Genomic DNA, 14,352 nt, shown 5'->3' with positions numbered 1-14,352 from the left:
TAACGTTAGCTAGCCTAGCTTGGTAGCTGCCGGGACGCAATATTTTTTTTCCTAGGACGGCGAAGACACGACCCGCCCTACGCCGCCTCTGATTAGCTTACCCCGGCGGCTCCAACCAATCGCACTCCGCGTGCCGAAACCTAACCAACCCGACCGACGAAGGCGACGCGTACTAGCCAATAGGAGGCGGAGTAGGGCGGGCCATGACTTCGCCGTCCTAGGAAAAGAAATTGGCCGCCAGTACTGGGGTCGGCGGGCGAAGCGCAAAGCACGACGGGATTGAGTGTGACGTTCAACGTTCCCCCGCTAGGTGTCGTAGCTGACGTTCGCATCGTGACTAACGGCGTTAGTTCCTCAGTCGATTTGGTGCGTTTCTCGAATCGTCCCTAACGTTTGCTAAAGGGTAAGTGCTTTTATCGAAACAACTCGCACAGACGGCACCAAACAACGAACCCGCAAAAGCCCGTCACTTGCTCAAAATCCCAAATCGATATCTCAAAGGTAAATATGTATGTCAGTGAACGTGTCAGTGCCATGAGAATAACAAGTCCCCCTATCTCTGCGGGGGGGCTAAGAGTACATCTGTCGCCATCTTGCAATGCTGTGATTTGCAACCATTCCCCAATACTCTTGTGTACACATGGGCCACCGAAACTCTAGTTAACGGTCTGGGCCATATTTGCAAATGAAACTGATCGTTGGTCTCAGTCGTTATGCAACAGTGTTGTTTATAAAGGTGGGGATACCTGCAGTCAGTTGAGACTGAAGAGGTCGCTTAGACGGGTGATGAAACGCTTCTCTCTCAATAAATGTGTGCAGATGGACTGATTCAACCTTCTCTGATTGTCTTACCTGGATTATTGTGAGCATGCATGGAGACATGTTCCCCTCTGTCACTGTTGACAAACACGGTAGTCAAAATGCTTAGCCATGTTGTCGATATAGCAGTGTACTCTTGAGTGTTTTCTGATGTAAACCGTGGCTAAGCTTTTGGTGACAGTGATTGATGCACAAGGCTGCACTTTCTGCATGGCATATATGCCATGCAGAAAGTGCAGCCTTGTGCATCAATCAACTACAACGCTACAAAGTTGCACAAGATTCAAGATTCTCAGTACACACATTGCATACACATTACTGTATGTGGGCGATTCGATTGCAAGAGATTGGACCGGATTCACGTTTACGCTTTTACCGTTTGTACTGTAATTTGCTGACAGACCAGGTCGTTGCCTTACAGAAAAGAAAATGGCAAGTTGAATCGGTTCATCTGGATACGTTTATTGACAGATACGCTTCATCCCCTCATCTAAGTGACCTCTTCGGTCTCAACTGTCTGCAGGTATCCCCGCCTAAGGCTTTTACAGCACTGCATAGCACAAAGGGGAAAAATACACAATTAGAACTGTAAATATAGGAAACACACCTTAGGCAGAGGTACGGGGCAGTCCTTCTGCACCTCCTGATGTTCCTGTCTGTCGGGGCCACACATTCTCATCCACATCACTATGGATATCTTTCCTTGCAATGCAGCGCGGAAAGAATCTTCTGGAATTACAGAAAGTTGACTCAGTTCATCGGGACACAACGTTTATTGAGAGAAATGTTTCATCACGAGTCTAGGTGACCTCTTCAGTCTCAACTGACTGCAGGTATCCCCAACCTTACATACAATGCAGTGGCATAACGACGCAAAACAAATATCAGTTTCATATTAAAACTGCCGTGAACGTTACCTAGAGTTTCCGTGGCCATTGGGGAATGGTTGCAATCACAGCATTGTAAGATGGCGACAGATGTACTCTTACCCCCCATCCCCCCAGTTCAGTGATGGTCGCTGCCTCTTCACATAGATGGCAAGTGAAGTGTTTGAAGCCAGCCTCATGAAGTTGTGAAGTTCTGTATGTATGTATATGTATGTATGTATGTATGTATGTATGTGAAGTTCTCTTGATTCCAGTTCTATTATAAGCTATATCCCAGAAGATACAAAGTGAGATTTATGAATTCCATGTATTTTCATTTTGGAAAAGCTACAGTTACATCAAATGTCAACATATTATACGTTCTTTTTTTTACAGCCATAGCAAATGTATACAGGTCACACTTATTATACTGTATATCACTACACAATGTTGTACAGTTTACTGTAAAGTACAGTTACTTTATGCACATAGATGTTTTACCCTTACATACTGGCACTGTGACTCCTTCAATCTGTCACCATTCCTTTCAAATGGTAGCTGGTGCAGCTGTTTCATGCTCATCTGGTGTCTTCTCGGCACCCCGTCGATGGTTGAGATGCTAACAGATTGGATGTTTTCAAAGACATTGTTGTCTTCAAATATGGCACTCTGTATCAGCACGGTAGCCCACTGTTGCCTCACAGCAAGAAGGGTTCAAACCCCAGGCCATCCCAGGTCCTTTCTGTGTGGAGTTTGTATGTTTTCCCCGTGTCTGCATGGGTTTCCTCCGGGCAATCCGGTTTCTTCCCACCATCAAAAAGACATGTATGTTAGGGGTGATATTCTTGTCTGTGTCTCTGACAAAAGCAATAGGAAGAAATAACTGGAGTTGGTCCCCGGGTGCTGCACGGCAGCTGCCCACTGCTCCTAGCTATACGGCTAGGATGAGTTAAATGCAGAGGGTGGATTTCATTGTATGTATGTATGTATGTACAAATGACAAATAAAGCATATTCTATTCTATTCTATTCTATCTCCCTTGGTCTAATACCATTATTTACTTTGACCATGATTCAAATGGCCTCCTCCAGTTATGGTGTGAAAAGGGGCCCTCTGCCACCCCTGTGAGGTGGTCTTGCAGTCAGTCTTAAGTGGGAAAAATACAGTAATGCCAAACAAAAGATGAAAGATTTGAGCAAGATTTCAAAAAAGTGTGTGTGTGTGTGTGTGTGTGTGTGTGTGTGTGTGTGTGTGTGTGTGTGTGTGTGTGTGTGTGTGTATCTCTCTCTCATCATCTCTCATCATCAGCCACTTCTCCCGGGTCGGGTCGCGGTGGTAGCAAGCTAAGTAGGGCACTCCAGATATTACTCTCCCCAGCAACACCCTCCAGCTCCTCCTGGGGGATCCCAAGGTGTTCCCAGGCCATAATGGACATGTAGTCCCTCCAGCGAGTTCTGAGTCTACCACAGGGTTCTCCTCCCAGTTGGTCCCCCTGGACCAGTCTGCAATGCCAGAAGTCGGCACACCCTGGTCCCCGCCTTTTGCCTGCCGCTTGGCCTGCATTGCACTGCACCCTACCCCAGTGCTCATCACCCATGGGTGGTGGGTCCACGGCATGGTGGGTCCATGTTGTTTTTTCAGGCTGGGACCGACCGGGCCCCATGGGCCAAGGCCCAGCCACCAGACGCTTGCCGGTGAGCTCCCTTCCCAGGTCTGGCTGCAGAATGGGGTGTATATATATAATCCAGTGAGTCAAGTAAATTCTTTATGAGACAGCTAATGATTGCTTGTGGCATGAAACAGGCTTGTGCTGTCTCATAAAGAATTTACTTGACTCACTGGATTATTTTGCTCCTTATTTGTTGAGCACTTTTAACAAAGTTTTATATATATATATATATATATATATATATATATATATATATATACATACACACACACACATACATACATACATACATACGTATATATACATACGTATATATGTGTGTGTGTGTGTGTGTATATATATATATATATATATATATATATATATATATATATATATATATATAGCTGGATAGCTCAGTAGGTAAGAACGCCGACTTTCACGCCGGAGATCAGGGGTTCAAACCCCGGTCGGGATGGGTCTCCAGTAAGAGTCCGTGGCTTAAACTCCTGATGCTATACAAGCCAACCACCTCAGATATGAGCAAGAGTAACACAAATAGAGTCATACTGGCTCAGGCGTTACAAGGTCCGCATCAGGTGTTGGGGAACCAGGACAACCTGATGAGAAATGGGCTACTGGAACAAGACATTCATGGACAAGGGCCAAGAACCTGGAACTGATCTGCTGCTATATGAAGCATATATGGGAACTTTGGACCAGTAGGTGACCTAATTCCACACTGACTCAGAAGCAGCTAGTGGCTAAATTCAAACATCAACAGAAGGAAGCTAGCATCACAATTTGAGATGGAGAGGCTCCACAAGATTGCTATGTAATTAAGCACCCTGAATGGCCACCCAGTAGGCAGGACATACATAAGGACAGACTCCATTCAGCTGAGACAATCCTACCAGCCATGACATCTGAAGCTACTGAGGTTCAAATGAGAATCATGGACAGAATCAAGACAGTCAACCCCCAGGCTCAGCTTCCACGGCTGAGTGACAAAGTACCATCACAAAGCCCACTTGTGGATGTGAACACAGCCTTACACAATATCTTGACTGCCACCATAACATATACAGGCTTGTATATGCCACTGCAACTGTAATCCTGGAGATGCTTGGGTACAGGATTAAGAACACAGGTAACCAACCATTGAAGAGAAGGCTGGAAGCCAAGATCAAAGCAGCATGGAGAGATGTTAGCCAATTAACAGAGGTGCAGAAAGGTGTGATGAAAGCCAGGCCCCTGTTGAAGAAGAACAGCAAGATCTCCATAAATGAGGCCCTTGAAACTGCCAAACAAAGACTCACAGCTCTGGTCGCCAGGCTGAAGAGATACACTAGAGAAACAGAAGCCAAAAGAGTAAATGGCCTGTTCCTCAAAGAACCATCCAGTGTACTCCCAGCTGCAGAGTAAGAAGGGAACAATATCAGGCCCACACAGAGCAGAGACCGAGCGATACTGGAAAGATATATGGGGAAAAGAGGCATCACACAACACCAATGCCCAGTGGCTGGTGGACCTAAGAGCAGACCATAGCAATATCCCAGAATAAGAACCAGTTATCATCACAGTGGCCAATGTCCAACAACGAGTCTCAAACATTAGAGATGGACTGCATCAGGCCCTGACATGATTCCTGCCTACTAGCTGAAGACGCTAACTGCACTCCATGAATGCCTGGCAACACAGATGAACCAGCTGCTAAGATCAGGGTCTTGCCCTGACTCAGTATTGTCAGTATTAACATACGGGAGAACAATGCTGATCAAGAAGGATCCCCACAAGGGTACAACACCTTCAAACTACCGGCCAATAACCTGCCTCTCCACAACATGGAAGATCCTGCCAGGCATCACAGCAGCAAAGGAGCAAAGCAGTTACTCTCTCGCTGACCAGAGTGGTGACGACAGAGACCTCAAGTGAGGCATCTGGTGGGTGTTCTGGGACTTTTAAGAGCACATCACTCAATGCTATGCCCTTGAACTGTGCGATTGAGTCAAAGACAATTCTTATTTTCCCCGGGTTTCTCGGGGTGGTAAACACCAAAGCTTGGTAAATACCAGTAGTCTTTGTCGGTTTCTCGTGGAGGAACTGGCTCAGCATGTTCATTTCTGAAGATGTCCTCCATGATGTCCACAAAATGGTGCTTCATCTCCTGTTTTCTATTCAGGGTACAGCGGAGTGACATCAGTCGGCTGGGGGCTTGCTCTCTATTGTTTGCTGAATGTGGTATTGGAGTACGAAATGGACGAGGAGCCACCCAGCTGTTGGAATCATCTTTCATGATCTGAAGGAAGATTTCATCTTCGGTGGAGGGCACTAGCTTGACATCATCTTGAGAGTGGCTGAAGACCAGCTTGGCTAAACCTGGTTGGGCAGAAGCCAGTGTGCTAGGAGGTTTGTGTCTCTCACTTACAATCTTCTTTTTGAGGAAGATTCTGCTCTCACAAGGCCCGAAGTAACTGGGACGCCCGTTGTCCAGGGCATCAGTCTTGAATAGGTTGAGAGTTGGTCGGTGGGCTCTGCCAAGGCAGACATCACCAACTCTGACCCAGTCTAGATCCAGTCGTTGGGCATAGGGTGCATTGTGATGACCATTGCACTGGCTGCACACTTTGTGTACATGGATGATGTCTCTGCCACGTAATAGAAGGATCTCAGCTGCAGAGTCAAGAGGAAGAATCTTGTCAGCTATAGGCTTAAGATGCACGTGACTAGGTGCAGCCTCTGGTACTGGGATTTTATCCCTATTATTGGGAATTAGGTTGCACTCGATAAGGGTTGGCAGTGGTAGGTCAAGTTCCCCATCAGCCGACTCCATCATGAATCCAGTGGCCCTCCTTCCACTGTAGTTCCTGATCACGTTTTGAGGGTGTAGCGAGTACTGTCACTCTGGATATCAAACATGTCAAAAAATTCGGATCTTGCTAGTGACACATTGCTTTGATCATCTAGTATCACGTATGTCCTCATCTTTTGCTCAGGGTGCCCCTTTGAATAGACGTTGACCAGACAGATTTTCGAACAGGATTTGCCTTGAAGACCCTCACCACAGACCCCTGTGCATGAGGAAGTTGCTACATGTGGAGTGTGTTCAGTCAGCTCCCTACCATGTTTTGAAGCAGGCACATTGGAACTCGCAGCTCAAGGTGCTGGTCCTGCATGAAGTGCTGAGATGTGTCGGTCACTGTTGCATTCTGAGCAACGGGTGACGGCTTTACACTCCTTAGCCTGGTGTGTTGTCGAAGCACAACGTTTAAAACATATGGAGTTCTCTGTCAGAAAGCGCCTTCGATCGGTGAGTGACTTTTCTCAAAAACCCCGACATTTCCTGAGGGAATGAGGTTTTTTGTGGAGAAGACACTGTCTATCTGGATCCATGACAAGCCATTTTGAGGAGGAGGGGTTTCCTACTTCAGTTTTACTGATTGATATGGGAGGTTTGATTTTCCATTGTTTGGGTGAAGATCCGTCACCTTTGAATGCAGCCGAGCTGGAGGGAGAGCAAAGCTCTGCATAGACAGAGCATGTACAGCATTATTAAAGATAGATTTCCAGGGCAGGTAACTAGCTGGCTGGCTATCGAACACTTTCAGTCCAGCTGTGACAAGATCTCGACGAGCCAAATATACAGCTAAGTCAGATGCACCTGTTGTCTCCGATAATGAGCCATGTGGAAGCTGGTTGCTGAGGTTGAGTGATGGCATGTGGGAACATTCACATCTGTTTGAACGGATGCAGCACCTTAAGAGAAGGAACTATTCAGAACAACCACCAGGGGGTAGCAAGTACAAAAAAAAGAACAAATCTGGTTCCATCACAGTTATCCTTATCATCTTTTTCTACATTATTTGTGTATTCTGTATATATTTTCTTATTTGGTTGCTCTTGTTTTTCTTGTATATGACCTATGTTGTATATTCATCAATTTATTTACTCTATTTTATTATCCTAGGATGCCTAACAACATCAGGCAAAGGGACTGCTGATGGAAACTAGCCTCATAGGTTAACTCGGGTACATTTACAGTTGTTTCGAATGTTGATTGATGTACATTGTTCCTTCCCAAATAAACGTTTAAGAAAATAAAATATGGCATATACCAAGGTGATGCATTGTCCCCGCTGCTGTTCTGCATAGGTCTGAACCCCCTCAGTCAGATCATCACAAAGAGTGGATATGGATACAGGTTCAGAAGTCGAGTTACCATCAGCCACCTACTATACATAGATGACATCAAGTTGTATGCCAAGAATGAGCGAGACATTGACTCACTAGGATCTACAGCAACAACATCAGGATGTCATTCGAACTGGACACGTGTGGTTGAATGGTGGCAAAAAGAGGACATGTGGTGAAGACTGAAGGGGTTAAATTACCAGATGGCTGGATAACAGATATACATGACAGCTACACATACCTGGGTATTATAGAAACCATGAGTAGGCAGCAAGGGAGTCAGCTACAGCCAAATACCTCCAGAGAGTGAAGCAGGTCCTGAGGAGCCAGCTCAACAGGAAGAATAAGATCCAAGCCACCAACCATCAACACATATACCCTACCAGTCATCAGATACCCAGCTGGAATAATAAGCTGGATAAAGGAGGAGATAAAGGCCACAGATATCAGGACACAAAAACTCCTCACAATGCATAAAGGGTTCCACCTGAAGTCAAGCAGCGTAAGACTGTACGATAAGCGAAAATACTGGGGCCGAGGGTTGGTGAGCGCAGATCACGAGTGTCGGAGCCATTATCCAGGATGAAACAAGGAACATCCATAGGTACATCAGAAAGAGGGCCCCCGAAGACGAACTGTTGAGTGAGTACCTCAGGCAACACAAGACAGAGTGGGGAGGAAGAAGAAGAGGAGGTATCATGGAAGACCAAGCCCCTCCATGGGATGTACCATTGACAGATAGAAGATGGGGCTGATATTGAGAAATCCCACCAACGGCTAGAAAAGGCTGGACCAAAGGACAGCACAGAGGCTCTGATCATAGCAGCACATGAACAGGCACTCAGGACCCCATCCCTTAAGGTTGGGGTCTACCACACCAGACAAGACCCAAGATGCAGGCTGTGTAAAGACACCCCTGAGATAGTACAGTACTTGGTAGCAGGGTGTAAATTACCAGCTGGGAGAGCGTACACTTGAAGGCATAACCAAGTGGCTGGGAGAGTGTACAGGAATATCTGTAGTGAATACAGAAATGGAAGTCCCCAAATCCAAATGGGAGACACCGCCAAAGGTGGTTGAGAATGGCAGAAATAAGATCCCGTGGGACTTCAAGTTCAAGACTCAAGCGGGTGCTGGCTAACCAACCAGACATCGAGGTGGTCGACAAGGAACAGAAAACAGCAGTAGTGATCGATGTGGCAAGCAATGGCAACATCAGGAAGAAAGAGCACAAGAAGCTAGCATGGTGGGCTGGAGAAAGAGTTAGATTGGATGTGAACGGTAAAATCCACAGTAGTGGATAATAGGAACACAAGCGGCTGTGACCCCAAACTGGCAGAGTGGATCCAGCAGATTCCAGGAACAATATCTGAGGTCTCTGTCCAGTTCAGAAGACTGCAGTCCTACGAACAGCTAAGATATTGCACAGAACCCTCAAACTCCCAGGCCTCTGGTAGAGGACCCGAGCTTGAGGAAGGTGCACACCACCTGGAAAAGGGTGAGAGGGTTATAGATAGACAGATAGACAGATAGATAGATAGTTATAGGAAAATAACTTTACTACATTGCAGAACAAGCCTGTTTTGTGTGTCATGCACTCATCAGCCGCCAAACTGGTTTGGCCACCTTGGCTGCTAATGAGTGCGTGACTTATGAAACAGGCTTGTTCTGCAATGTAGTAAAGTTTTTCCCCCTACATCTTATCTTAATATTCCGTTCCCCATTCTTTGAGCACTCTTCAATTGATGGTTTCTGGAAAAAAACGCTATGTATGTGTGTGTGTGTGTGTGTGTGTGTGTGTTTTATTACTGTATGTGTACTGTAAGTATCTGTATAAAGTCTATTTACTGTATACTGTGAAATACAAGGGGGCTACTGTAATATAAAGCATTACAGTAAGTATACAGTATTACAGTACAGTACACACTGATGGATTAGATACCTGTTCTGTCAATGAGACATTTGAATGATTGTGGACACGCTTGTTCTCCCAACATTGGACTGCACCTTTGACCAGCCTCGGCCATAGCAAGGCCATGGCTGAGAACATGTTAAACAGTCGTGGCCTTATTTCATCAGGAATGTGCCTATGTGTCCTTTGCCTCTTCTACCTCTTCCTTGGTTGTGTCTCCCTACCCTTCCATCACGCAACCTTACCCCTCTTCTTCTCCCTGGCTGTTGACCCTGTTCATTTCCTTGTTGTTCTTCCACTGTCAGACACTGGAACACTGTATTGTTCTCTGTCTATATGCGTGCAAACTGAAGGCTCATGAGACGTACCTCTGGGCTATTTTAGAGAAACTGGTTGATCATTGGTTGTTCTAACGCTTCACACATTCCTCTTCATTCATTAAATCGAAATTCACCTGAGAGAAATTCACCAATTCAGGACACATTTACAAAAAAAAAAAGTCTAATAGAAATGTACAGAGAATGTGCTTGACAGATTATGGTTCAACCATTTGGCATGTAATGACTTATGAAATGAATCAATGCCTATGTGTTTTAGGGGCCAGACTGTTCAACAGAACCAGTATGACACATTCTGATAAACATGACATACGCAACTGATAATGTAGGAAAGAGCAGACAATTGTAAATAATCCTTTGCATGAATGTGCCAAAGCATTTGCAATTTATTGAAAAGGACGAGAAATTGCCTTTATCATGTGCACAAGTGACTAGATGATGTGGGGGTCGAACAAGACGTTCTGAGAATTTCAATTCTGATCTGAGAAAAGCACTGATATTATATGAAATACGGTTATAATTGATATAACACAATACAAAAGTATTCCAGTTGTGACGCAGAGATTCAAGCCTGCGACGATTCACTGAGAAAATGTAAACATGGTCCATAGAAGTGGGCTATTGTCGAGTGTAACTTTGGGAGACATGAAAAGGGAAATGAAAAATAAACAGCCTAGTATTGAGAATGAAGTCCAAATATAATTTGATTCAAAGAAAAAAAAGAAAAGAGGAAAGGGGTTTCCGGTCAACAGCCACAAGACGGGGTTCGTCAGTTTAAGTGCGCTGAGCAAGTCGGCCCACTTTCCATCCAGGCTGCGCTGGCGCTTCTTGCACCGAGGTGTAGTACAAAACAATTCCGACAGGCGGCGATATATCGTTACCTTTCATTCCCCGTCTCCACAGGCATGCCTCGCGCTTTCCAGGATCCGTTTGTTATAGATCAGATAGCGCCCTGATACTCTGGTCAACATGTGATATCATTTGATTACATTAGCTTGGGTCGGTACTTATTTCGGGATCATCAAATCTCGCGAGTATACCTGTCGGGAGACCCCCCCCTCCTTTGAAGGTAGCGCTTCAATTAAGGCAATAATCGTTATAATACAGGTTGTTGAGAAGGCTCCTTTAATTCACCTGTACCTGGAGCGGACTACACCAAAGGGCTCCCCTGACATACACCGCAGTCTAACGTAATGGCGTGGTATTAACATAACAAGAACAATTAAAGAGTTTTGCTCTTGATTGATTTTTTTTTTCCCTCGTCTTGAAAGAAAGTGCGTCTCTTGCCCGGTGTGGAAGTTATTCGTAGACGTATCTGCTGGTTGATTGAATGTTGAAACCTATTAGCCGGACCGTCTCCAGTCCGGTTTCACTGCGGTGGCCTTTTGCTTTTCAGGGTGCGCGTGGGGGCTCTTTGTGCGCGTGGGGGGGGGGGGCTCTTTGTTCACAGCTCCTGGAGGTTTTCCTTAAACCCACCACGGTTATTACAAAAAAAACAAGAGGACGGGCAAGGCGGAGAGAGCGCCTGGTCTGGCGTCTGCTCCGCCCCCCCGCTCCGCCCCCCCCTCGGCCCCGATTGGATTAGAGTTGATCCAAGCGGCCAATTCGGGGGCATTTTCTCACCAGAGGAAACGCCCACCGGGATAACCGGGAAAGTCGCTTCAAACCGGGAGGCAAGCACGCGCTCTCCTCTCCTCAGACGGGTCTGGTCTCACACGGTCCTGGTCTAAGTGTGGGAAGGCGCGCACGTTCAGAGACCGAGCGTCGCAGGGACGGACGGCTCAACGCCAAGCCTGAGCGTTTTCACGATTAGACGCTCTTGCCGTTTTTTCCCGCGCAGTATTGTAATATTCTGAGCCGAGACCACCCGCGTGCAGGCCACGATTTAATAATTAAAAACAAATCAAAACAAAACAAAACGTGCCACCCCGGTCTCAGGAACTCGCTGAGTGCTCCGCCAAGTGTTTTTTGGGTGGTGGTGGGGGGGAACAGGTGGCGCGGCTCCGGTTTCCGTTCACTCCTATCTGTCATTAAGGGGGCCAAGAGAGGAGAGGAAGGAACCGGACCGGGATCGCCTCACGTGTGCCTCATCCGGCGGACCGGCGGCATCGGAGACCCAGCGTGCGGGAGGAGGAGACGCGGAGGAGGAGAAGCGCCGCCGCGGAGGAGGAGGAGGAGGAGGAGAAGCGCCGCCGATGCCGGTCGCCGACAGCGAGATGGTGGCGGACGGCCACCGGTCGTACGAGGGGAAGACCCCGAGCTGCGCCGGCAGCGAGAGCGTCCTCCCCGCCTCCCTCGGCAGCCCCGCCGCCGACGTCCTCCGCAACTTCTATCACACCAAACGGGTCGGGAACTACCTGATCGGGCGGAAGCTCGGGGAAGGCTCGTTCGCCAAAGTTAGAGAGGGTCTTCACGCGCTGACGGGAGAGAAGGTATGTAGGCACGCGCGCTCCGGGCTCGTGTTGGTCTGTTTAATTGCCCTGAAGTGATTATAATAACGCTGTTATAGATGGACGGCGCGTTGTTTTTGCGTGGGGTTTTCTCCCGCTCTCGGCTGTACTTGGGGATATTTCGGTCCGGCGCCAGGTGGTCCGCCAGCCACGCTGCGGGAGAAAACGGAACCGGTTCTGACCCACAACTTCACGTCCCGAACCAGAGCCGCGACATCAGGACTCCGGCCGCTTATATGTTGCCGATGAGTTTGTTTGCTTTTATTGCTTATATGTTTTTTTAACTTGCTCAATGAGATCAATTGAAATAGTCTGTGTACAGGTGTGAATGTCGGCGTGTCCTCTAATGCGGTGACATTTGAGACCGGATAGTTGTGTTGCAGTTAATTGTCACGGCGTAATTGCCACTGTGACGCCGTAATACGCCGCCACGTGTCCGCTCTGCGCGGAGGAGAGCGAGCGAGCGACTCAGGTGCTCGCGCGTAGCCGAGCCCTCCTTCAGCCCCTGCTCGGAGACAGCGGTCAGCTCAGTTTACCTTGACGGCCTTACTCCCCCCCCCCGCCTCCCCCCTCGCCTCCCTCTCCCACTCTCAGACTGCGCAGAGTGATTGACGTGTCTCGCTGCGTCCATTTAAACAAGGTGGAAACCCATGTGCTCCGCAACGCAGGCGTTTACTTCCCAGCCAACTGTTGACTCGCGGGGACGTTTCTGTGAGGGTGAGAGATGCGCCGGCTGTTGTTGTTGTTGTTGTTGTTGTTGTGTTTTAGGAGAAAGAGGGGTGATACAGTATAAGCGCTGCCCCCCCCCCCCATGTGGGCAAAGATGCGCGCTGTCTTTCTGAACGGCGGCTTTGTCTGAAGGAGCCGTGGCAGTGATGTCACCGCTGTTGGACAAGCGTGCTTGTGATAGGTTAGGTCGGTGGGGGGGGAGGGGGTGTGAGGGGGAGGGGGAGGGGGGTTGGCTGGCCAAACAGAGAGCTCGGCTGCTGCTCGCGTATGAAATGACGCCTCGTTTATGATTCCGACGGCGCAGCGCTTTGATATGGGCGAGCGTTGGTTGGGCCACTGGTTGCCTTTGTCTCGCGCTGGGCTCGCTCTTGTGGATGAGCAGCCCCGACATTTGCATGTGAGAAAAACAAGCACCCCCTCTTTTTCTGGGTGGGTGTGTGTGTGTGTGTGTGTGTGTGTGTGTGTGTGTGTGTGTGTGTGTGTGTGTGTGTGTGTGTGTGTGTGTGTGTGTAAATAAACAGCAAGTGAGGGTTTTGTAATCATCACTGTGAATGGACCTGAAATGTTCATTTAGGAAATTATGGATTATCTCCCCAACTCCCCCCCCCACACACATCTCCCCAACCCCCCACACACACACATCCCCCCCCCACACACACATCTCCCCAAACCCCCCACACACACACATCTCCCCCCCCCACACACACACATCTCCCCCCCCCACACACACACACATCCCCCCCCCACACACACACACATCTCCCCAACTCCCCCCCCCACACACACACACATCTCCCCAACTCCCCCCCCCCACACACACACACACATCTCCCCAACTCCCCCCCACACACACACACACACATCTCCCCAACTCCCCCCCCCCACACACACATCTCCCCCCCACACACACACATCTCCCTAACCCCCCCCACACACATCTCCCCCCACACACATCTCCCCAACCCCCCCCACACACACATCTCCCCCCCACACACACATCTCCCCAACCCCCCCACACACACACATCTCCCCCCCCACACACACATCTCCCCAACCCCCCCACACACACACACATCCCCCCCCACACACACATCTCCCCAACCCCCCCCACCACACACATCTCCCCAACTCCCCCCCACACACATCTCCCCCCCAAATACACACACATCTCCCCACCCCCCCCCCACACACACCCCACCACCCACAGTCTGAACCCCTTTCACTGTTTCTGTGGAGATGAGCGAAAGCGCGCCTCTCTCCTCCTTCCCTCCCTCCCTTTGTTGAGGATGATGCAAACCCAGGCAATCACACACAGCGAAGCACAACACATGCTTCTAGCCTGTCTGGGTGATGGAGGGTTTCATGCACGCACACACACACACACACACACACACACACA

At 48.5% G+C, this 14,352-nt stretch overlaps 1 protein-coding gene across 1 annotated transcript in view; it reads left to right on the top strand.

The window, feature by feature from the left end:
* The first annotated feature begins 11,969 nt into the window (after nt 1–11,969).
* Nucleotides 11,970–14,352, top strand: part of hunk (hormonally up-regulated Neu-associated kinase) — a 7,108-nt gene continuing 4,725 nt past the window's right edge. Inside the window, 1 exon segment of the mRNA XM_056284334.1 lies at nt 11,970–12,210. Coding sequence (XP_056140309.1) covers nt 11,970–12,210 — 241 coding nt within the window.

Source organism: Lampris incognitus, chromosome 8 (genome assembly GCF_029633865.1).
Source record: "Lampris incognitus isolate fLamInc1 chromosome 8, fLamInc1.hap2, whole genome shotgun sequence".
Taxonomy (NCBI): Eukaryota; Metazoa; Chordata; class Actinopteri; order Lampriformes; family Lampridae; genus Lampris; species Lampris incognitus.
Note: the sequence above shows the minus strand (reverse complement) of the source record. Positions and strands in the feature narration are given on the sequence as shown.